We start from the raw sequence: 25,943 nt of genomic DNA, 5'->3' as shown, positions 1-25,943 counted from the left end.
ATAGCCGTGAAGTTAAGGGATTGGACAGTGATTAGGGCACTCCTATTAGGCCTCTTCAGTTTAAAGGATGAGGTTTTCTAATAAATGTATGACCTCTGAGTATTAATATGCCCAGAAAAGTTTCTGCAAGCTGTTTATAAAGGCCAAGGACTAAGTCAGAATGTGTGCTATGGATATTTCTCAGTGGCCCAGATTCCTTAGTATCAACAGGAACAAAAATAGGCCCCCCACTAGGCTGGGAGCATACATGCATGATCACCTGCACTCAGACATATAAGAAAATTTTTCTTTATTTAAAATACTGCTTAAAGCCTCAGTTTAGTCACCAAGCAAAGAGGGCACATATAGTCCCCCTGTCCCTGAGTAGAAAAGACCAAAAAGACTGAAAAAGATAACAATATTAAACTAGACTTGCTTTTCCTACCCAGGTTTTGTAAGTTTGCTCTGATATATGTTCTGCATCATTGCCACAAGGTTTCCTATTAAAAAAACTCCATTCATTAACAACTAGAAACTGTACCTTCACTTACAAGTACCTGGAGATGTGAGAGAACCCCTAATGTTTAGAACTTATGTGGGGTTACAAGCTTGACATTGGACAAAAGCTGTGCAACAATAATTGCACAGTGTGCTCCAGTCAAGAAACACAGAGCAGGATGCCTATCAAGTTTATTTCCCTGGAGAAGAGCAATTGTTACAGCACAGGAAAAAAAGAAGTTGGTCATCAGTGAAAGCCTAGAGCTCAAGATTAGTGATTCTGTAGTGATTGGCATTTGTTAACAGGACTGAAATCTAGGAAGACAAAAATTTTAAAAGGAAATCGCAAAACAGAAACCTTAGAAACCTTCCATCATGCAGAGGACTGAAGCTTATGATCTCAAACAGACTTTAGAAGTTCTGAATCTAGAACTCCAGAATCTCATTAACTCCAGGAGAAGTCAGGTGTGCAAAACTACAGCAGTGCATAATGCATTATCACTCAGACCAGAAAGGCACAAAACTCTTCAGAGACACTGATAAGCTAAATGGAATAGGAGAGTTTGGGGGTGAGAGTTATACCATTGCCACTCAGTGACTAAGAAGCACATGGCAACAGACTAAGCTGCAAGGAACGAGGTTTGAAAAAATGAATGACCTTCTCCATACACCGTTTTCAAGGCACAGAGAGGTATAAAAACAAATGGAAAGATGAAAAGTGTAGAAGAAAGTTTAAAAAGAAAATTCATTCCAAGTCAAATTTCTTAGATTTCCAGTGAATAACAGCTTGGTACCAACCTATTTTGTATAGGTGACACAAAATCACATACCCAACTATCAGCAGTAGTGACTAATGTCTGTGTCACATAATCTCTCTCTCAATTATCTTTTTGATTCATTTGACTAATTATGAAAGTTGAACTTTAAATAACAATCTAAATGAAGAAGCTTACACAATCTGCATTTGTCATGGGTACTCTCCTCTATGCTTTTACAGTAGAGGACACGGAAAAAAGGAAAATATTTAAAAGGTAGAAAGAGGGAGGAGGAAAGGAAAGAAAAAAAAGGAATTAGGAAGCAAGGATGATGTCAGGCAGCAAAGTCAGAAGAAAAGAGTCATCTGTAGTGCATTACTAAAAATCATCCAAAAAGCAGGGGGTTACACATATAGTTTATTCAGCCACTGTTGCCAGCAGTAACTACTTCAAATGAGTCACTGCTGGAACTGAAAATCTATTTGTTGCAAGAGTTAATGAATAAATCAAAAATTGTCTTCCCCAAAATGTTACATGCATTTCCCTGAAGAGCTGTTGCAAATTCAGGTAAAAAAAAAATGAACAAAAAAGATAACTAAAATACCCTCATCAAGGATGACGATATTTAGGAGAAAGCAAGACAGATCTGAAGTCAAACTCCACCTCATATGTCATTATCAGTAGATGAAGTTGCCAATAGGCTCAAAAGCAGAGGGGGAAAAATAAAGATCTGGACTTTTTAGCTGAGCGAATCTGGATGATACTTTAAGCTTTCTTCTGATAATGTATCTCACCATCCCATTTTGAGAAAGGTGATATTAATCTGGGGGAGGAAAAAGTGTTCTAAATTAAAATCCCTGAAAATGAGTAAAGAACATGGTATCTTTTTATTTATTTACTGCCTCACAATTTCTCTGTTCCTTCTTACATAAGCTGTGTTTGAAGAGCATTTTATTAACACAAAGCAACAAAGCTCACACCCTACTCACAGAACATGTTCTTTGTTCTCTCATAAATACTGCAGTCTGTTTTCAAGTAGACAAAAAGTGCAGAAGATCCAATGCTAGGGTCCAATTTTGGTTTATTTTCTACTGTTTAACAGAGCACAAGAGCAAACAGTATTAGTTGGCCAATGTCTTGTGCTTGCTTCACCAGCTTATGTGTTAGAAGCAAGTATTTATTATCATAGAATAATTAGGCCTGGAAAGGATCTGCAGGATCACTGAGTTCAACCTTTGGCTGAACACCACCACCATAGCACTAAGTGGCATATGAAACTGTTCCTTGAACACTGCCAGGGATGGTGACCTCAACATCTCCCTAAGCAACCTGTTCCAGTACTTCATTACCCTTGAAAAACTTCTTCCTAATATGTAATCTGAACCTCATCTAGCACAGCTTGAGTCCATTTCCTCTTGTCCTGTCATGAGCTGTCTGGGGGAGAGGCAGACCCCTACCTTGCTACAACCTCCTTTCATTGTAGCTGTAGAGTGATAAGGTCCTCCCTGAGCCTCTTTTTTTCCAGGCTAAACAATGAAAGCTCTCTCAGCTGCTCATTTAGATCCTTCACCAGCTCCACTGCCTCTCTCTGGGATGGGCATGCTCCAGAACCTCAATTTCTCTGTTGGAGTCAGGGTGCCAGAACTGGACACAGAATTCGAGGTGTGGCTTCACCAGTGCTGAGTACAGGGGGACAATCACTTCCCTGGCCTTGCTGGCCACACTATTGCTCATGCAGGCCAGGCTGCCATTGGTCTTCCTGGCCATCTGGGCACTGCTTGTTCATGTTCAGCCAGTTGTCAACCAGCATCCCCAGGCCCTTTTCTGCTGGGCTGCTTTCCAGCCATTCTGACCCAAGCCTGAAAGGCTGTCTGGGGTTGTTGTGGGCAAAGTGTGCCTGACACTTGGCTTTATTGAATGTCATACCATTGGTCTTGGCCTATTGATCCAGCCTGCCCAGATCCCTCTCAGAGCCTCCTGGCCTCCTCAACACTCCAACCCACCTTGGTGTTGTCTGCAAACTTACTGGGAGTAACTCAATCCAAACCATTGATAAAGATGTTAAACAGGACTGGTCTCAATACTGAGCCCTGGGGAACCCCACTATCGACTGGCCAACAACTGGATGTGCAACCAGCCACATTCACCACCACACTTTGGACCCAGCCATCCAGTCAGTTTTTAACCCAACAAAAAGTGCACCTGTCCAAGCCATGACCTGACAGCTTTTCCAGGAGAATGTTGTGGGAGACAGTATCAAAGGTTTTACTGAGGTCCAGGTAGACAAACAGCATTTCCCTTGTCCACTAGACAGGTCACCTGGTCATGAAAGGAGATCAAGTTGGTCAGGCAGGACTTGCCTTTTCTAAATCCTTGCTGGCTGCTGATCCCCTGATCATCCCGTAAGTGCTGCATGGTGGCACTCAAGATGATCAGTTCCATAATCTTCCCTGGCACTGAGGTCAGGCTGACAGGCCTGTAGTTTCCCAAATCATCCTTCAAGCCCTTCTTGCAGATGGGCATCACATTGGCCAAGCTCCCATTGTCTGGACCTCTCTGTTTAGCCAGGACTAAAGGATGATAAATGATGGAGAACACCTTAGCAAACTCTTCCACCAGCTCCTTCAGTACCCCCCAGATGGAGCCCATCCAGTGCCCTCTGAGAGTCTGAGTGGGACAATAGATCACTAACTACTTTTTCTTGGGTTACAAGCAGTCTGTTCTGTTCCCTGGCTCTGTCTACCAGCTCAGGAGGCTGGTTGCCTTGAAAATACTTTGTTTTTCTACTGAAGACTGAGGCAAGGAGGGCATTAAATACCTAAATACCTCTGTCTTTTCCTCTTTGCATCCAGAAAAGGTTGGAGATTTTCCTTGGTCCTGTTTTTGGGTGGTTTTTTTGGTTTTGTTTTTTTTTTTTAATGTATTTATAGAAACTATTTTTATTATCTTTCCCAGTGTGGCCATATTGAGTTCCAGCTGAGCTTTTGCCTTTCTGCATGACCTACTGATATCCTTGTACTCTTCCTAAGTTGCCCGGCCCTTCTTCCAAAGGTTGTAAACTCTCTTTTTTTCCCCGAGTTCCAGTGAAAGCTCCCTAATCAGCCAGACTGGTCTTCCCTGCTGACTTGTCTTTTGTCACGTAGGGACGGAAGTGTTGATAGCTTTATGAAATGTTGCTGTTCCTTGGGTAAACTGAGATAACTAAACTAGGACAATAAAATAGTGGTTTCATTGAAGCTGACATACCATGCAGTTTCAGTCATGCACTTAACTTAAGTACTGGAATTATGAAAGTGCAGAGCTACTAATGAAAGGCAATTTTTGCATCTTGACTCTGTGTGCAGTCTTGATAAGATATTCTTTCAGCTTAAATATATACTTGATCACTATAAGCTTAGCTACTTGCTGTGACTTTTAAGCACATCTGATGTAAGAGAAAATTAGATTGCTAAATCAAAACAAACCATTTCTACTCCAGGCAGAAAGAAAATAATAGACTTGTTTAACCCCTGGAGAAGTCAGTGAGGTGATATTTAGTAACTTTAGAGTTAAATTGAGCAGAAGTACTGGCTGGTCCATGTAAAGCAGAAGAATCTCCTGTCCCCCAGAATATGTTAAGGTCTTTATATTAGGAAATCCCCATTTTCAGTGCTGTGTTCATTTATTGTAATACAGTGATGCATTAGCTAAGCAAAACCTACCATCCCAATGGCATGACTTAATTTGCAAACATTATCATGCTTTGGGAAAAGTATGGGCGCAAACAGTCCTTGGCTCTTTTAACTGACATAAGGAAACTTTCATTTGTTTGGATTATCATTCCTCACACTGCTAAGCTTGCAAATATAAATTCAATAAAAAAGAGTTAGCTGTTAGCTCATAGCTTACTGAGCTTTCTCATCAAAACGTGTAGCTCTACATTTTGTTTATCTAAGATCAGTAGTCTGCAATTAACCCTTCACTTCTGAGTTACTTCAGATGGAGCTTGCTGAAATGCAAACTAGTACCATACCAGAAGAAAAAGAAAACATCCATTTAATTTGCTTTTACTATAAAGTGCATCTGTTAAATACAAGCACTGCAAAGGTCAGACTTCACTGAAACTGAATATTTTAGCCTTTGACTACTAGAAATTCTTATCTGGTTAAAAGATAGCAATCCTTAAAAACTTCTAATAAAAGCTTTGTCTTAGTTCATCTTTCCAATATTTAGCCTGCTTCCACTAACCCACAATGATTCCTTCTTTGAGTAGCTTTGAGATCACTGATTTTTCAAAGATTAAGTCTTACGTTTCAAATGGGATGATCCAAAGACTCCCCAGGTATGAAATAAGCAGTACAGGAGAGCCATTGGAATGTTTTAATGAAGCTCCAAATGAGGTAACTGCTTGAGATAGATGCTGTGGTAGTGCCAGTTCACACTTTGACAACTACAAATATTGCTGAAGCTGTTTCAGGAGCCAGCAGTGTCTGTGGAGAAATCATTTTTGCCAGTGAGGAGCTGTATTATCAAACCTGCAGTCATGAGTGTTAAAACAGGGAATAAGTCCTCAATGTAGAGAAATCCCAGAAGTCCATTTAGAGATTTTAAATTCTTCTAACACTTCTAAAACTGTAAAGGGAAAACAAAGTCTGATCCACAGTTCTTACCAGTCAGAGAAAAAAATCATATTTTATTACTGTTCTATGGATGTTTCATTTATTGGATTTGATAGAGCTGTCCTCAAGTGTTTTTAAATTTCAATGTAGCAGTATATAATATTAGCATACTCTGATCCTTTTTGGGAAAAAATATATATTTATGATTAAATAGCAGAATGTAGAACATAAGTGGCATATGATTAAATCAGAGGAATGAGCAGAAGTGTATGAAATCGTAAATATGTAAATTTCATGCTTAGTTTTAAATTATTTTTTATACAGAATTATTTATTTTGGCTTAAAATTAAAGTGGTCATGCTACACTAATTGCTTTGTACCTGATATGCTGAAGTACTGGAGTACTTTGTAACCAATCTAATATATAAGAGATTCTTAACTTTTTTATTTCCCTCAAGTAGGAAAAATTTAGGCTTCATAAATTGTATGACAGTTCATTCATTTGTTATTTAGTAATTTTAACTCAAGTCAATTTTGTGTTTGTTTTGAATATCTTACTTTAAAAGTCAATTTTCTTTTAGGCAATTAAAACACCAAAATTCTGGGAGTGGGGGGAGGAGATGGGAGGGTGTGGGGTCAGAAATTATTAAAACACAAGCATCTCATACTTTGGATTATATCAGTAAAGTGATATTGTCCCATTATATTTTTGTTTCATCTTGTCACACCATTATATATTGGAAATAATTTGCTGGTTGCAGAAACCACCAGAGAGTGACTTTCTACCTCACCAATATTACCAAAAGACTGGCCTGGGCCAGACACTGCCCACAAATTTACTCAGTGATTTTGTGCCACACTGGACAAACCCATGATTCCCTTCAGCCAGAGAATAGGACAGATGATTGACTTTGACCTCAAAATTCTCACAAGCTCTCATTCTTTTAACACAAACCTCCATTTTTAGTTCATATTTCTATGATTTTTTTTTCCCTGTAGAATAGATTCCTCCCTCTGTTTATCTATCTTTCAGATCTTTTTTAGGATTACTAGTCTTGCTAACTCAATTTTCTTTATGTTATCTTTTGCATCTCAGATCTGGATTCCATGCCTTCCTCTCTCCCCTTGTACTTCTACTTTTTGACACTTTTCTAGGTACTTTGCTCCATATTTGGTCCCACTCTTCATCCCTTATTTGTCTGTGATTCGTTTTCCAGTCTCCTGCCTTAGGGTTTGGTTTCTGTGCCACCGCTCTCCCTGTCACCTGTAGCCTGTATTTCTCATTCATGCCAAGGGACCCTTTCCTATTGATTCCTTTGAGTTGTGAATGAGTGGTTTGGCTCAGGTTAGGAGTGAGATCATAGAGCAGGCCTGGGGGGGAGGTGTGGAGGAGGATATACCACCACATTTTGGTGCTGTGTCTATTTCTAGAATTCTGAAAACTAGAATGGTAGGTCTGGTAAACGCCAAGATCCCATGGGATAAAACTGGTGTAGGGTTTCCCCTACTGAGTGTTTCTTACATGCATCTTACATTTCCTAATCACTTTTCCTTTTCTGTAAGGCAGTTCTTCATTTTTTCTTGCAGGTATGAAGAGCTGTGAGGTTTGTACAGTTTAGGGAAAAGGAGTGACCATTATTCTGCCCTTTCCCAGAGACCTGAATGACAGTTTTTCTCCCTAAACTCCAGCTCCTGACAAGAATGTATATAAATGCTTGATGTCACTTGCTTGAATACCAGACTACTCACATACTTTATATTAAGGCCATAAATAAAGTATGCTAAAATGTAGGTTTATTCGGTATGTACCAGAGTGCATTGTTACTAGTTTATGAAGAAGGACTATTAAAATGTACGAAACAGAGAGAGTAAACCTTTAAAATAAAATTTCAGTCCTTAAAAATCAGTGCTCTGTGTGTATCATAATAATATCTTTGTAGACATGTACACTGCAAGAAGACACATATTTCAATAGTATTAAGGCTTTTTTCTAAATTTCATTAATGCTCTGTGAAAATGTGTGTCATTGTGTAAAATATCATTAGACTATAGTTCTCTGTCTTTTGTAGGTAGCTATTTTGAAAGTACTGCCAGAAACACATAGCACTCCCACAAATTGCCTTTTTTAAACTAAAGAACAGCTTTACAGATTCCCTTGACACCTATTAAGTATGAGCTAATACTGCCTCCATGCCACCTACACAGGATCTCAGCATCCATTCCATAGTTTTAAATGTCTGTACTTCTACATCCTACACCTTTTCTATAAGATTAAAAAATAAGAAAAAAATATTTTTTTAAATAAATAAAAATAAGAAGAAAGAGAAAGAAGAGCTCCCTCCCAAAAAAACCCAGCTGGCCCATAGCAGCAATTGAAGCTTTGGTAGTCATCAACAACAATTTTACGTAGTCTTTAAAAAATGTATCATTTTGAAAAACAAGATTTTAAACCCTAATGCTTTCCTAATTAAAATAACTATAACTGTAATTCACAGATGTTTTACTTTTACAGGAGTCTGAATGACATTAAAATTTCAGACTCAGATGAGAGCACTTTGTAGTCCAGAAAAAATAATGAAAAGTGAGTGTTTTAGTGAAAGAACATTTGAACCATTTTTCCCCTAGGCAAGCAGGAAAGATTTTGTGATTAAAGAAGAGACCAGAATGAAGACAGGTGGCAACCTCAAAAACTGTTTTGATATGTGATGTGAAATTCCAACATTTTTCAGCATTATTGCTTTCACTGAACACGAGAAGTCTAAAGAGGGCAGTGAGACTATCTTGTTCTCTTGGTCAGCCTTAGAGGCTCTCAGATTTAATTCAAAGACTAAGCAACAGAGATTTCTATCTGTACTAACATAATCAAACGTGTAATAGTAGTTTCTGCTATACATGCTTCTGTCTAGAGCTCTGCTCTCTGTAGACCTGTCATATGATGTAAAAATCTATAAATAGTTTTTATCTGAATGTAAAAATGGATTTGTATTGACATTCTGTATTTCTCCATTCACTTAAAAATTGTAGCAGGCTCTTATTAATGAATTTCATAGCATAAGTGATGCCACAATAACTCCATTTATATTGTTCCTAGGGTGTAGGATGAAAGGAAAGAGCAATAAGGCTTTGCATGTCCCCTGGATAGCTTTGTGACTGCAGCGTCAGACACTTGTAGATAAACCAACATAAGCTTCAGCAATTGTCTTGATTGTGATTTTGTGACTGCATACTGCACAGTAAATTGCAACTCATTTAGTTAAGTTACACTTTTGAAATATAGCCAGTGTGTCAACAATGAAACTAATTGAGAATGGGGTTGGTAATTTTGCCATGGGCACTACTAGAGCTTTTTAAAGCTTAATAAGCTCTTAAAAAGAGCTTTTTAAGGTTTTAAAGAGTAAGTTTTCATCCCCTTTTCTACTGTCAGAGTATCAATATTGCTCTAGTAAGGGGAGAAGCTAGAACTCTGAGTTATTAAGGACAAAGGACAGAAATAAGGAAAAATTGGATGATTTGGCATCGGCCTGAGACAGGACCAAAAAAACATGTATGATGTAGAGGCTTTGTGGAAAGGTGGAGTATAAAGAGAAAATTCAATCAGAGTAGAGGAATATAATTTTATTAAGTATTTGTTCTCAGGCTTTGTCTGAGAGCTGCTCAGATGGAATGGTAATTATAATAACCACACAATAATTTAATTACAGTTAACTATATGAATAATAATTCAGTTATTTTTTGCAGAGAATTCTGTATTCAAGGGAATGTAAGCAAGACTATGAAGGTATTAGTAGCCAAAACTAGTGAGAATGCAGGTTCAGAATGTGGTTTGACAAGATGGATTGGAAAAAAACTGTTCAATGAGCAAAGGGTTAAGATAACCAGGTGAATAAAGAATTTTGAAAGCTGAGGAAGAAAAGTAAAAAAATTTTATTGGAAGTCACCAGTCAGGAAAATGAAGATGAGAATGTGGCCCTAAGAGCAGCGTGTGAGTGCACAATTGGATCTCAGGGAGATTGCCTCAGATTAACCACCACACAAAGAGAGCCTCTTCCCTATTTCTGACTTTCTATAATGGCAAGACAAGTAACATGTCATTTTTGTCACCTACTTCCACACACTTTGTGATAATTCAAAAGGGACTATTTTATAGGGAAAAGAGAGACTAATGAAAAAAAATTAGGAAGCATTCTAGTTTTGCCATTTGAGTGCATCTGATTTTAATTAAAAGACTAACAACTGCACCGTCATTGTTAGCTCAAACTTCAGGATTACAGACTTTTTAAAACTTTTGATTCAAATAAGTTTTCTCTACAGTAGAGAGAAGTGAAGCCAAGGGATAAAACTTTGCCACAATAATTTCTGATTTAGTTAATGGAGTTGAGCCGTGAAATATATATCCTGTCTTTCTGTCATCAAACCCTACAAGGATGCACCCCTAACAGTGTTTGGATTAAAAACAATTTGGAAGGGTGTGCAATTAACCCTCCAGATACCTGTCTCCCAGATCTAAAGTAAAAAACACCAGTGGAACAGGATGGTTCAGTAAGAGGAGAGTGAGCTTGTAAGCTGGAGACAAACAAGAGTTGGAATGAATTTCTGCAATTTTAGCCAGACTTGTATGAATTAATCAGTATGCCTATTAGCCATAAAAAAAATTAATAGTTAGGCAACAGCTAGAATCTTTGAGGGTAGCACAGTTTTCTGGCACTGCTCCTTTTATTTTTATGAAGTCAAGAAAATTACTTCTGCAAAATTCCTGAGAAAAATGATTGGTTTATTGATTGGGGTTTTTTTCCAGTTACTTGCCGGTTTTAGAGTTGCTAGGTTGTGTGTGGTTTTTAAAGTCTATTAGAAAGGAATGCTTTTGAAGATGATACAAAGAATTTTATAGGACTGTTCCGGCTTGTTCAGAAGGTATCAAAAAAAAGGCGTTTTCTTTTGGTCTAACTAGATAAACTTGCCTCTAGAGGAGTGAGAACATCTAATGACTGTTACTTCAAGAGCTAGATGATTAAACCAAGATACTACACAACACCAGAATCAATATTTAGGAGATTATTTTTCACAAATCAGTCCCTCTGTCTCTTACTTTGATCCTGAAAGGAGACCCAAAGCACAGCTTCAGTAAGCAAGGCAAAGATTCATAACTTTACTGGATATTAGGAGTCATTGTCACTAATGACAGTGAGTTTCTCCCATCCTCCAACTTCAGTTAAATTCTTCCTGTTCCACATATGGCAGCTATCTCACCATTTTCTGTTCTACGTGGGTTTGTCTTGTCACCTTTCCCCATGCACACAGCCTTCTGCTTTATAAGACCTAAACCTTATTTTCTATTATGTTGTCTAACACATTAAATTCAGAGTGCTTTTTTCCCCAACTTGTATTTAACTTGAAGATTGTACTATTTGTTCTGGATATTTTTGGAGCTGAAGTGGAACTATCTGTCTGACAGGTTGTTCATTCTTTACAAATACATCTTTTATTCAACCAAGTGATAACTGCATTTCTGTTACAGAATTGGCATTGTACTGTTCCTAAATTGCAGATATTATTTCAACCCTTTGCTGGATTGTTAATGTACAATCTCTATTTACCTGTCATTGTTTTGGCCTTATTTGTTGATGATTTCTCTGCTGTTTGTATTCTAGATAGGAGTTCGAAAAGTGTTTCTTAAGTACTGGCAAGCTGACCATCTCAATGATTTGTGCCTTCAGCTTCAGAAGAAAATTATAACCTGCCAAAAAGGTAACAATTACAGAACAAGTATTCCTGAGCTGTTGCTTTGTACATGGAGCAGAACATTGCATAACAAAGAGATTTTCTCCACCTTGAATAGTTGCTGTATTTTATACATTTCCCTACAGATATACACAGATTTTTGAGATAATTGCATTGCACTTTCTGTCGGTCCAACATAATTTTATGACAGTCTTGAATGTAATTAAAACTTAGAGGATCTTGAATATTTTCTTTTTAGAGTAAGTTCAGTGATTTTTCAAGGCATTAATATCACCTTTACTTTCTTTTTCATATAACATATGGTAGCAGTGGTACAAAATTGGAATAGTTTCAAATATATCAACACTAAAAAAAAGCTAATAAGTGAGTGTGTTTAGTTGTCCTTATTTTTCCCTTTTCTTACTACTTTCTTATTTGACTGCTAGTTTTTTATGTTTTTATATTTTATTTATATTTTTCCCCATTTTACACCTGCATTTTTCCTAAGGTCACTTCACTTTTGGACACATTTTTAAAAGGAGATGTTATCCACTGCTTCCTGATTTCCTGTTACTTATGCTCCATCTTCTATCAATCTCAAATAACTGCTGAAAATATGAATATTGCTTTGTTTGAAGAAGCTTCCTTCACACCATTCATTATTTACCTAATTGGCTGATGTCCCATTTTCACCTATTTAAAGGAAATTAAAATTACAAAATCTTATCTTTTTTATTGTCAGACACACAATATTGCAGACTTAAGAAATATAAACCCCTTTCATTTTAATTATCTGTTCCTCACTGTAAGCATGTAGCGAAAAAGAGGAAGTCAAGAGAAAACCTGAAGCAAGTGAAATCCAAATGGTAACAGTTCAGAAATGAACATGGAGAATGACAGGTAACAGACACCGCAGTTCAGCTGAGTTTATACTTGGGTGTGATTTTTTACTGCAAATTACCCGATTGCATTTATGCATTTTGAAAAGCAGTAATAGTTTATGCTCTTTCCCTTGTTATGCTGACTTATAAAAGAAAGGAAATATTTACTTTCAGAATCCAATTTGCAAACAGAATGCTTCAATACAACCCTACACCAAAATTTAAAACCTTCTTTAGATATGTCCGTGTTTTGCACCAGTAAGAGAACAGATCACCAAAGCCTGCCTGAAGAATGAAGATAATAGGGCTTCTTGGCTCCTTACGAAATATTTTTCTTGGTTTTGCTTCTATCCTCCTTAATGAGGGTAACTTGAAAAGTCATTTCTGCCAAAAGCGTGTATTTAAAGCTGTGGCTCATCTGCATGCTTTTTATGATCTGGGGAACCTGAGAAAATCAGGAACTTGGATGAGTAGGCAGTAGTTAGACATCAACCTCATGTCATTGCCTCATGAAAGAAGCTGCCTTTTGCAAACAGGTGCAATTGTAAACTTGCAGAATTAGCATGCCAAAGAGCTCTGGCAGATTTGGAATAGAATAAAGTACCCGTACATTGTTCTTATCGTATTCTAAAATTGATATCCATATACTTTACACTGACATAGTCATGCTTAGTGAGTAATGGTGCCAGTCCCAATGCACTTCTGTCCCCTCACCCTTTACATGCAGGGGACTTTGGAAGATATATGTCTCCTGAAAACATATTGAATACTAGCCAAACCAGTCAATAATCACAATATAACAAAAAATAAATCAGTTTAAAAACATCCAAAAGAGGGCTATGAAAATGGTGAAGGGCCTTGAGGGGAAGCTGTACAAGAAGTGGCTGAAGTCACTTGGCCTGTTTAGTCTGGAGAAGGGGAGACTGGGGAAAGACCTCACAGCAGCCTACAGCTTTCTTATGAGGAGGAATCGATGACAGACACTGATCTCTGGTCACTGGTGACCAGTGACAGGACCCAAGGGATCATCATGAAATTTTGAGGATTGTTGGGCACTGGAAGAGGCTCCCCAGGGAAGTGGCCACAGCACCAAGACTGACAGAGCTCAAGAGCTGTTTGGACAATGCTCTCAGGCACAGGGTGTGACACTCAGGGTGTCCTGTGCAGGGCCAAGGGTTGGACTTTGATGATCCAAAGACACTTTGTGGATGCCTTCCAATTCAGAATATTCTCATTCTATGATTCTAGTTTCTGTATCAGGCTTTAAATGTAACATCATATACATAGATAAGAGGTCAGATTTAAGGGGAAGCAAGTCTTGCTCAAAAATCCTACTAATTCTTTTTCTTCAAGTCTAATTAGCAATCCCTTCTTCTAGGTTTGGGGGAAAAAACCCAAAACAAAGCAAACCATATAAGTCCTTCCTGGTATCCTGAAACTTATCTTACACAAGCAAAGAAAGGGGTCAAACTAAAGTGAAAGCATGTGTCAAAACACTTTTACTTAAAAATTTATCTGTGAGTTTAGAGACTTTGTCATATTTTTTTCTGCAGGTATGAGAGCCACATATGATACATTTTGACCTGAATCACTGTGAAAATTGTTTGTATCCATAGGAAGGGCAATCATGCTGAAAGTTCTTCCATTAGAATTAATATATATGAGGAATTAACTTGAATACATTGTGTACACAATAGTTAATAAATTCCTCACATAACCCAGATCCATTGTCTGCTGGAATTTTGGTTATTCCAATCCTCATCCTTAGATGAACTCTAAAATACTAGTTATTTTTCTGCCCTGGGGGTGCTAACCTCAATTATTTTAATTTGCATAATGAGAATTATTTTAGATCTACATAAATGAGGAGCAAATTCACAAGGCAATCATAGTACCCAGTACCCAACAGTAGTAGATGAAACTGAGCAGTAGAAGTCTAGGATCTGAGAGTTGCATTTCACAGCAGTTTTTAGATTATAAAATTGCTCTGTTTAAACAAAACCAAAATCTTTCAAATGTTCTCATAGAGAAAAAAGTGTGGAGAAATGTGTATCATTTAATGAAAAACCTGAACTACTCAGTTCATGAAAATGTGTGCAAAAAAGGGATGTCTATCTGCCAGCCCTTCCTAATAAAGCTTTGTTGAAGGTTTCTTCTTCATTTTGGTGAAAGTGCATAATTCAGAGTAGCTGTACAGTCTCTAAATGTTACAATTAGCTCTACTGGATCTCATTTTATTGGACCATTCTTGCAGACTACTCTAAGCTACTCATTCATCCCTGCTAACAATCCTGTCAGAGACCTGATCTCTTAATTTCTTTATTTTAACCAACCTTGGTGGTGTTGACAATCTTTTTTTTTTTGTTAGATTTTTTTCTCAAGTTAAAAGCACATACAGACCCTTGTAAAAATGTTATTTTAAAATTCAGATTTTTTTCCAAAGTCACCCAGGATTTGATGCTTATTTTTGCTCTGCAGAAGTAGGTTTAAAGAAAATACTTTAGGAAAAAGCATTTTTTTATTTGTTTTAAGCTCTTTCAAAATTTTTATATTTGTGAGCAGTGAACTCTGATAATATTCTATGCATGTATTCATTCTTTTTGCAACAGTAACCCTTAGATTCAGACTCAGTAACATCTTTATTATGAATACTCTCATAAAATTGTCAACAATAACTGTACTATTAATTTCCTTTTCAAGTAAATTTGGTATGTGCAATAATGTTTCAGAGTTTAAAGAAGTCAGATTTTATGGAATGTAATTAAAGGCATTGATTGGTTGTGATTATAAAAGTATAAACCTTCAAAGCTGTCTATCAGAAATTATTATCAGAAATTATCTCAAGTTATCTGAATTTGAAGCTTTTCAAGCCCAGTGAATTTTGGAGAAAAGCAGTATTACATTATTATTATTAATTTTAGCCTTTCTTACATCTTGTCAGCTGAGCACTGGGCATCTCTATGAAAGAAATCTTTTTTTTAGTGTCTAAACAAGGCACTAGAAGATGATAGAATGTACTTTACATTACCCTATGCTTTAGCTGTTTATTTTATTCAATAACATTTTAAAATCATAGAAGACTAATTGTATTTTTCTCTGTTGACATTTTCCCTTTAGATTATTTCAGCTTGACTCTTCATCATTTAATGTTGTTTTGCAGTAATCCTAAATCTGAAATTTAACTTTGTTATTGTAAATACCTAAGGCATTTTAACTTTTTTATCCTGCAATCAACATTCTCGGTAACTTCCTCCAAATTCAAACAATTTTAGTCTTACCCAGGCTATTGTCTCCTAACTTCACTGATGAAAACCTTTCAATTGACCAGAAAAAGAGTAATCTTAAGAAGCAGTGATGAAGTTTGACTTGGTTTTGATACATACAAATTGATGAAAACCAAGAGTATTTAAGGAAACAGACAAATTATTCTAAAACAGGTTCTTCCCTGTGAGATACACAGTGTGATTCTACATCTGGAAGGAAACATGATCTTATGGAACTTAGGGAAAAAAAAAAACACCCACACAAACACAGTACTTTCAGTCAGCATATTTCTCCCTTCTAAGCCAAAACATAGGTTCAAAGAATAATGACAACACCTGTTGCAGGCACTGGGATTAAAATGGTGCCCAATTTATTATGGCCACATTGGCCCCTGTGCCTTGTGTTTCTGATCAACTGTACTTCAGAAAATCCAGAATACTGTGTGGTATTTGGGTAGGTTTTTTTGTAAGGAAGGTACTTATATAGTAAAGAGATAGAAAAAGCTATTATAGGAGATGCACTAAAATCTTTTCCCAGCATAAAGCTGACAAAGAGTGTGAAGAAAAAGTCTAATAGATAAATGAAGCTGATGCAATGTAGATGAAAACTTTTAACTGAAAAATGCAGATACGATATGACAGATCCATTAGAAAAATTTGCATTAAATTAATCTAATTGTTTTAGCTGAAAGGAAATGAGCAGTGAAAGGTCTTTAAGTCAAACAAAAAAAACCCTTGTATTGGGTATGATTTTGTTGTGGTATTAGGTACATTGAAACACTTACAGCATTTTTTAAAGCAAAACAACAACAATCATTTAATTCCTACTGCATTCACTGCAATTCATTTATCCAGGCTTTTATTTTGAAACAATCTTTTGACCTTTGCAGTGTAAACGTATGCTTTCACAATCTGTAGTACACATCTATACATACATCTTACATCATGCATATGCAAGATGTATACATTTTATTACATCTGTGTTGTAATGTAATAAAAAATAGCATTCTGGGAAATAAACATTTTGAGTACTGATAGCTCATATTTATTAATTTACTGTCACTACATTGTTTTAAGCACTGGCAGTAGAAAACAGAAAGAGTTCCACTATGAGTTTTACTCCACTAAGAGTTTTACTATGTTATTTATATGCCATCAGATTTCTTTTCTAATATCTATAAGATATTGACTGAACTTGGCTTGCTCATGTTTAAACAGAACTCACAGTGATATTAAGTTAGTTTCCCAATTAGTTGTCTTTCACTGGTCTATGTTTTCTCCTTCCACTATGGTAGTTATAAGAGGATTTCTAGCTCGCCAGCGCTTGCTACAGAAGATGAGCATCAAACAGCAAGAGGTCACCTCAATCAAAAGCTTCTTGCAGAATGCTGAGGATATGGGATTGAAAACGTATGATGACTTGGTGATTCAAAATGCCTCTGACATTGCTCGGGAAAATGACCGGCTCCGCAACGAGATGAACGCTGCTCACCACAGGGAAAAGGGAGAGGCTAGAAACAGGCCAGAAGAAGGCCAGAAAAGGTAGGATGAGAAACACCTGCTGTGAAGGATTAATGAGTCTCTTCAGTTTCTGTAAATTCCTTCCCTGCTTAGAAAACAATAGAAATGACAGAAGGATTGCGAGAGGATTCTCAAGTATATGCTCATCCCAAATCAATATTAGATCATATTTTTTTCCTGTATATCAGATAATTAAGTCTAGAAAGTTAAGAGACCACCATATCCTATTCAAGGGGCACTGAGCTTAGAGGAACTTATTCAAGTCTCTGAGACACTTATTTTTTACAGAAATATTCTAATTCTATGATAAATAGATTATAGTTTAACTTCACCAGACCAAACAAGAAAAAGAAAAATTCCTCTGACTTAAAATACCAACACTGAGAAGTTCCCAAGGTAATGAAAAACAGTTAGGAAAGTGTTAAAATACAGTAAAGTCCGCATTAATAAATACTGATTTCTCACTGAAACAAGCAGATTGATTGTGAGGAGGATGGTTTTATTTAAAAATGGGCAAATGATAATTTTTTAACTCATGTCAGAATTTTCAGGAGTACCTACTTTACAAGCCCAGTAAATGCTGGAGAGCCATTCTCTAGGAACTGAGGCTCTGATTTCTCTCTTAGACAGCTGAGATAGTCAGCTCTTCTCAGAGTTAGCATTTGCAGTTAATCGGTATGTGTCGATAGAAAGAATGTGTCTATAACTTGCTGGACATATAAATGTTTATTTTTCCATAGGAACTTAATTTTCATCCAGAACAGCTCCCTTTGCTATCATTGCTTCTGTCAATGACTTTAATAAAAGTGAAAATGGCAGTGCATCTGCTTAATTAGCTTCAAATATCCCAGTGATTACATATTAGAGGAAATGCCTTTGTAGGAAAGACTGTAATTAAACATTACAGTGAAAACAAATTATCCACTGAGCACCATGCTTTCATCTTTTGCTATTTCATTTGCTTCATGGGCAGCTGGCTATATCCTGTGCATGAATTTCAGCTCTCCTGGTGATTTGCCATGCAGAAATACAATTTAAAAAGACAAATGCTTGAGGATTTTTTTGAAAAATGTCAGTATAGACATCTTCTATTACATTACTACCCTAAGTTAAAAGGGTCTCAATGTTTTGATTCTTGGAGGAATAAAATGTTAGAAGAATTTTTGTTAAAAATCAATTTGTCAGAAGAAGCCGGAAGGTTATTTCTCAATATGTATTCAAATAGCAAAAAAAAAAAAAAAAGGAAAGGGAAAAATTGAAAAACTGGATTGTAATTGAAACAACTAAACATAACATCATAATAATAAAAATTATTATTAAAAGTAATAACTAATAATTATGTTTAAACTGGAAGACATAGGGATATCTGGGTGGAATTGCTCAAGCAGCCAATGTAGCTGGTTAAAAAGGCCATCTAATATTTTAAAGATTTGCATTATCTAAATAGAATTTATAGTTGTCTTTTTAGAAAATAATGATAAAGGCTCAGCATTTGCTGCCTCAGTAACTTTCTATTAAAATGGATTTCCCAGAAATTATCATTCAGATTAAAAACCCCGCTTTTGATTGTGTGTAGCAATCAAAGTGTGAACAATTCATTCAGTGAATGTCTGGTCAACAATATGAGACTGCTTAAGCAAGGCTGCATTTGTGTGAAAAAGGGCCGGTGTCCTGATTTATCATGAAACAGGAAATGGAAGAAAGCTAGCAGCTTGATCTGGATTTGTTTGTCAGAAGATTACTACCCACATCCCCTCGACGCAGCAGGGGAGTTGTGAGATTGTTTACCAAAAAGCTGTTGTTACATTTGCATGAACAGGTTCATTGTTATTGCTTGAATAATGCATCTGGGCCTCTTTTCTGTGTTTTCAGAGCTGAAGACAAGGGTGGGAAGGTCTCTGAGGACAGCTTTGCCGGCTGTCGAACCTCTAAGCACTTTCACTCCAGCTCCGTGCCTGTCCCCATGGCAGTGGATGGCTTGGTGCATTCTGCGGCTGGGTCATCCATCAGATCCCCCTCCCTGCACTCTGTTTTCAGCATGGACGACAGCAATAGCCTGCCATCACCAAGGAAACAGCCTCCTCCCAAGCCAAAGAGGGACCCCAACACACGACTGAGTGCCTCCTACGAGGCTGTTAGTGCTTGCTTGTCGGCAGCTTCTAAGGAAACCGCTAATGAAGGTTAGACATAAAGGCAGAGACAGTCGCAAACGTTACTCTGAGTTGATTTATTGATTTATTCTCCTCACTTTGATCCTTTTAAACACAGTCAAATGCCTTTGAGAGGTGCTGCTTCCTTGAAATATTTCAATGACAGTAAATAAAATCAGCCAATTTGTCATTTGTTCCCAAATCAGCAAATAATACTCATGTGTTCTAATTGCCCAGTTTGACAACAATCAAAACATATTTGGAGAAATCTCTCTAGAAACTAGAAATGTGTCAACATGAGCTATTCTACCCCACTGACCATTTTATTTCATCTTTTAAATTGTTAGAATATCTTGCATCCATAAAACAGAATGCTAGAATCTTGAATTTCACAGACTTAAACATTAAACTTTCTCCTACATTGTCTCTGTGCTCACATGAATAATTTATGGATTCAGTGTTTGTTTGTTTGTTTTCAGTGTTTGTTTGTTTGTTTGGGGTTTGGTTGTTTTTTTTCTTGGCCATGATTTGGTTATAGTGATTTTTGTTTAGAAGGAAAGTGCTGCAAGTGTCCCAAAGTATCTCAGTGCATTATGATGACCATAGCATGGTTTTGAGTTCACTTGTTCTATTCTCCTTTATCTTTGAAATGGATGGGTAGAAGATGAAGGAAAGGAATGCATTCTGCTTTCCTTGATAAGCCTGACTTGTCATGTTTTCTCTAAATGATCCTCAAGTTTTATCAAGGAAGATCCTTCAGGTTGGATTTAAAGTTCTCTATAACACTCTAGTTCTGCATGCAATGGATAGAAGTCTTTGCAGCTCTCTTTCTCAAAATGATTACTGTCCTCATGCCCAGTTCATTAGGTGAAAGTCCATTTTCTTTAACCTCTTCCTTTAAGCTCTACATAAGGAGACAGGAACTATGCCCAACATACTTTTAAACTAATATGGTTTAAGAAGGTCTGTAGTAATTTAATCTTTCTGTGTCCAAATCGGCAAGAGATTTAACCAAGAAGTTCTAGCAGAGGTGTTTTGAAAGAACAAAAATTTATACATGTATGTGTGGTCTTAACAATCATGCTTATATATACTCACAAGACAATTTTGGAGCTCTTATATGTATGAAAAAATAGGGCAAGTTTCTCTGCCATATACTGATTTTCTAAGAATTATGTCAGTTTTGTGTTTTTGTCCAAAACCAGCTCTGATTTATACCATCTAATTTTGATCTAAAAAGACCACTCATCTAGGTATCTAGTCTCTTCACTCCATACATGCCTGGAGGCTATAAAGAGACATCTAGTTTAGTTAAATGTATACTCACTTGGGGATTTGCCCTTAGGCTATGGGATTCCCTAAAGTTATAAATTATTTCCACACCTACAGTACCAAAGAAGAGAGGAACATAATATCATCCCATAATTAGAGATTTAGAGATATTACATAAAAGAGGGGTATTTCAGTTACTGGCAGTCACATATGTGTCAAAGTAGCACTGTGCTGACTCCTAGTTGAAAGCATGCCCCTCTCCCTTGGAGCAATAGGAGAAACAAGCACATATTTCCATGTATTACAGATCTTGCAGTGCACAAGTATATTTTGGAATCAAATGGATTCAAAATACACTTCCTCAGGTGTGAGTTCTCATCTTTTAGTGGGAGTAGAGTTTACCAAAGGAGATTATATGCCCAGGTAGCAAAGGCCTGTGGTTGGGTAGCTGAAAATTCTGCATTTTATTCCTAGAAGTATTTATGCTTTTGCTTGGAGTCCTGTATTTGTGACTGATGCTCATTGTAGAACTAAGTGGGCAACATTTGAGGGCTTGAAGTACTAGACCAGTGTAAGAAAAAACTGACTTTAATTTGTTAATAACACAGACCTTTTTCACTTTCCTAGTACTGACCCGTCCAAGACCACACAGTGATGACTACAGTACCATGAAAAAAATACCTCCCAGAAAACCAAAGCGAAGTCCAAATACAAAACTTAGTGGTTCTTATGAAGAAATACCTGGCCAAAAGCCTGGGGATGTAAAAAAAGCAAGCACAGTAGTTAAACCAGGTGTCTATGATACTGTGACAGTACAGAGAGCAGCTTCTACTGATGGACCACAACACGGTGTGTTGAATCTCTTTATGTCACAAGAAGAGGAGGAAAATGAGCCTGTCTATATTGAAATGGTAGGGAATGCAGTTAAAAGCAGTTCTGCTGAAGTGGAGAGTCCAGAACAAGGAGAGTCTGTATATGAAGAAATGAAGTATTTTCTACCAGAAGAAGGAAGCAATGGTAATGGAATAATTCCAGTAGTGACTGGATCTCCTCCTCTGTTGTTTGAAAGCAAAAAAAATATTAACATTGAAGATGGAACATTAGATGGAAACAGTCAAGCAGCTTTGATCTATAAAGACTCATGTGACATTCCAGCCCCTTTCCCTAACTTGCTCCCCCACAGACCACCACTTCTTGTATTCCCTCCAACCCCTGTCACATGTTCACCTGCTTCTGATGAATCACCTTTAACACCGCTGGAAGTCAAAAAGCTTCCTGTTTTGGAAACCAACCTAAAATACCCTGTGCAGTCAGAAGGTTCAAGTCCGTTATCACCCCAGTACTCCAAAGGCCAGAAAGGGGAGAATGAAAGACCAGTATCTCCAGGCTTGATTGTGTTCAGTATTTCCACCAAAGTGACTCCTCCTTCCACACCACTTCCTCCACTGCCACCACCCCCTCCTCCTGTACCACCTGCTTCCTACCGAGCTTCCACACATTTTGCATCTCCTCCAGAGACTTGTGCTAGTTTTCTGATTAATGCAGGGAAAACAGGTACAAATTCAGATCTGCCAAAAGTACCTCAGAGAACCAATCCTGCTCAGCTTGGATGCTCGTCTTCTCCATTTTCCAAACTGCCTTACTCCCCAAAGGTGGCAAGAGCAGAGCACAGGAAATTGAACTCAAATTCATCGTCTTCATTTTCATACAGCCCTACAAACTCAAGGTCATTGACCAGTCCCCTTGATGAGTTAACTAGCTTGTTCAACTCAGGAAGGAGTGTGCTACGAAAATCTGCAGCAGGACGCAAGATCAGGGAGCCAGAAGGTAAGATAGTTCTCTGTGCTTCTGTATTGTGTAGTTTTTCTGCATCAAAACTTTCTTACCTTGGACACTGATAAAGTGGGCAAAAATGCAGAATGAAAACCTTGATTAGTTTTGGGTTTTTTTAAAGGTCATAAAAAAACTCATATATAATATAAATGACATATAAAACTTCAGGTTTTGTCTGAGATAAGATTTGTCTGAGATAAAAGTCTTCAGGTTTTGTCTGAGATATCAACTTTTCTTCTACCAAAATGTTTGTTTGACACAAGTTTAAATGTTCTTTTAACATTCCAGCTGTCTCAGTAAAATAAACACAGATGTTACATTGTGTGAAAAATGGGTTTATGTTATCAAACTATAAAAATGCTTTGAATTAAATATATAGCTGGTAGATGTGCTTTACTTTGAAGACTGTCTTTTAAAATTTGATCATTTCATTTCCAGAAAATTCTGTATTTGGGGATACAGTCTTTATTATTCCCCTAAATAATGCTTGGATGGAGAGTCATGCAATGAACAATATTTAAAAAATTAAACTAAATCCTGGTTCTTCATCTCAATAACAACACTGACTCCAATATTTTGGAGTACTTTACTCCATTACTTTTCTGATTTAAAAAAAAGTTTCCTATTGAAAATATTCAGTACACTTTATATGGAAATTTCTCCCCATAGTAATATCTCCTAAACACAAAATTTTGTGAATTTAAAATTTGGAGTGAGAAAATCTCTATACTGTTTTCTCTGCTTCTTCACTTCTATGTGTCCAAACAGCTTGTCTTAATCAAGAACTGCGAGCAGCATATTCAAAATAAGCAAAACATGATCATAGAATTCCTTAGGTTTGAAAAGAACATTAAGATCATTGAGTCCAGCTGCAAAACTAACACTTTCCATTATTTCAACTAATCATAGTTTTCCAACTGCACAGTTTCTAGCTCCTCCTTTTTGTTGTTCATGCTACATGCCTTGATGTGGGTGAACTTCCATTGGCCTATTGATATGCCACCTCTTTGGGAAGAATCCCAAGTCATACTTTTGAAATACAAAACAATCCTGTAGAGAACAGGATGGATTCTCTTATTATTCACTGTCCATTTTCTCAAGTACCTACTGCTCCACTGATTTTAGTATCATATTCTAATTTACACAGCTGCACTATAAGAGAAGTAGGTGTTTATTCTTGCTCTGTATATGTGTGTCTGTCTGCCACCCTATGTCTCTATTCCTAACAACTTCGGCAGCCTTCAGCCAAAATTGCTTTCAACCAAATACAACAAGGACATAAATGTCTCAAAATTAACTGAGTTAATTCTACAAGCTTTGTGAAAGTTAGTGTCTAGGTTGAGACAAGAGACATTCAGGTATGAGACAAACTATGGTGGACAGAATCCTTGAGTCCTCCAGACCCTTGAAAAGCTTTAGCTGGACCATGCTTGTTCTTGTATGCCAAATTCAATTCTGTATGTTGAATGAGCTATGAACTGAGATTTCATCAGTTCTCAGCCTCAAGAGAATAGTTTTTTCTTATGCTAAGTGTTCAAATTGATGAAATTGGTAAAGGAGTTATTACAGTAGTTTTCTTGCTTTGACAAAATTACTCAATAGCCTTCACTGTCTATAAATATATGTAGAATGTTTTCTGTGGTTTTTTTGATAGTTTTGTGGTTGATTTTGGTAGCTTGCTTGCTTGCTTGGTTTTTTAAGTTAAGAGTGTTGTTTTATCATATAGTTTATACATTTTTATCTGCTGGGAAGTAACTATTAAAGTTAGTTCTTTGGATGTATCTTCTCAAGTGTCTTTCAATGTACCTGGTGAGAAAGTGTTGTAAACCACTCCAACCAGGTCAAAAAAAAAAAAATTACCTTTACCTTAAAATAAAAGTTTCTTTGGAATGGAAGATTTTTGCAAATGCAATGATCAACTAAACGTGACCAAGATAGAGTTCAGCTTGGGTCTCATGTGGGTTGAAGCTAGTGCATTAACAGAGGGTACCATAAAAAAACTCTAAATTTACCTTTCACATGGAAAATGTACTTCTAAATATTTCATCAAGGGAGCAGTAAGTATGAAAGATCAAAGTTCAAGAAAGATATACGATAAAAAACCTGAATCAATATTTTATGAGCTAGGAAGCTACTGTATACTAAGTGCAGTTACATATGAATAGTTCAGTGATAAGTAGATGGATTGAAAGTAGCTAAGAAATACAAGTGAACATATGTGTGTGTTTTTACAATTTGCCTTTTTTCATGTACTTCAAGTGTTCATCTATTTTCTAGGGTAACACCTGGCAAAAATTTATTTAACCTTTCGTGCAAAGTAATAAGATGGCAGTCATCAGAGATGACTCCCTACAAGTTGTGTAAAACTAGAAGTTGTCACGTGCTACTTCTGATATTTTTACCACCTCTTGCCTAATGTATATTAAGTTCCTAGAAGACTCCTCTCTTTCTTTTTGTCATTTTTAGTACTTTATTTATCAACAATGATATGGTGGAAAAAAAAAACAATTCAATAGAATTTCATGACAGTTGAAGACATGGCCTAGAACAGCGCTCTATAATGTGCAGTTTCTTTTATTTTCAGAAGTTATAATCCATCGACAATCTTAACTAAAACTGGAAAGTAAAATTGTGGGCCATTTTGAAGTCAGGGAGAGTTACCTATGGGAATCAGGGAGTTTCTGTATGGGATCATCAGCCTTGGAGATGAAAGCCTCCCTGCCAATATAAAAGCAATACACACAGGCCCCCCAGCATGCCTCCCTCTCACCTGGAGGAGCAATTCCAAGGCCTGAGAACACTTAGTCCTTTTGGCTCCTGACCTCTTTGTGAGAAAAGCTCATCCAAAATTACAGTAGAACACATTTGTGGTTTTCTGATGTGCTGAAGAGTTATTGTGAACTGAACTGAGAGCATTGTCTTTCACAAGGGCAACAAAAAAAAAAAAAAGAAAAACAAATGGGAACAACTTTCTTTTCTTGGTGGTTGAGCCTGTCCTTTTTTTAAATACAGCACTAGCCCCTGCTGGTCCAAACAATGATCCAGATCATATAGTATGCAATTTCATGAAAAATACTTCACATTTAACAAGAGAAGTTTTTTGTTCTGCAAAGCTGTAACAGGTGAGAAGCTAGGCAAGGTGATTTCTCAAAGGTTGGGAAGCATTGTCACTGAAACTGCAGTTGTATTGTTACACAGGCATTTGTTTTTACCCCATATAAAATGAGACTTGAGAGCAGATAAGTGATAATACACAGACACACAAGTCTTTTTCTCTGTGATTTCTGGAAGTGAAAATTTTAGTCTGCAAGACAGACTGAAACTGAATGGTCATGTGCAGAACCCCTACTCAAATAGACAGGACCTGCGATTTGAAACTGAATTCAATCCTTTAATCACAAAACAGCACTCCTTAGCAGGAAATCCAAATATTTTTGACTATTCAACATATAAGACATTCCTTATATAAGGAAGA

General features: G+C 36.9%; 1 protein-coding gene across 1 annotated transcript in view; it reads left to right on the top strand.

Annotated features, from left to right (window-relative positions):
* The window catches only part of MYO16 (myosin XVI), a 358,751-nt gene that overhangs the window by 295,272 nt on the left and 37,536 nt on the right, over positions 1-25,943 (top strand). The window contains exons 29-32 of the mRNA XM_066545334.1: positions 11,479-11,575; positions 16,988-17,234; positions 19,086-19,393; positions 21,263-22,462. Of these exons, the coding sequence (XP_066401431.1) occupies positions 11,479-11,575; positions 16,988-17,234; positions 19,086-19,393; positions 21,263-22,462 (1,852 nt within the window). The remainder of the gene's footprint in view (positions 1-11,478; positions 11,576-16,987; positions 17,235-19,085; positions 19,394-21,262; positions 22,463-25,943) is intronic.

The sequence above is a fragment of the Molothrus aeneus genome, chromosome 2 (assembly GCF_037042795.1).
Source record: "Molothrus aeneus isolate 106 chromosome 2, BPBGC_Maene_1.0, whole genome shotgun sequence".
NCBI classification, from domain to species: domain Eukaryota; kingdom Metazoa; phylum Chordata; class Aves; order Passeriformes; family Icteridae; genus Molothrus; species Molothrus aeneus.
This window is presented reverse-complemented; position numbering and strand designations above follow the sequence as displayed.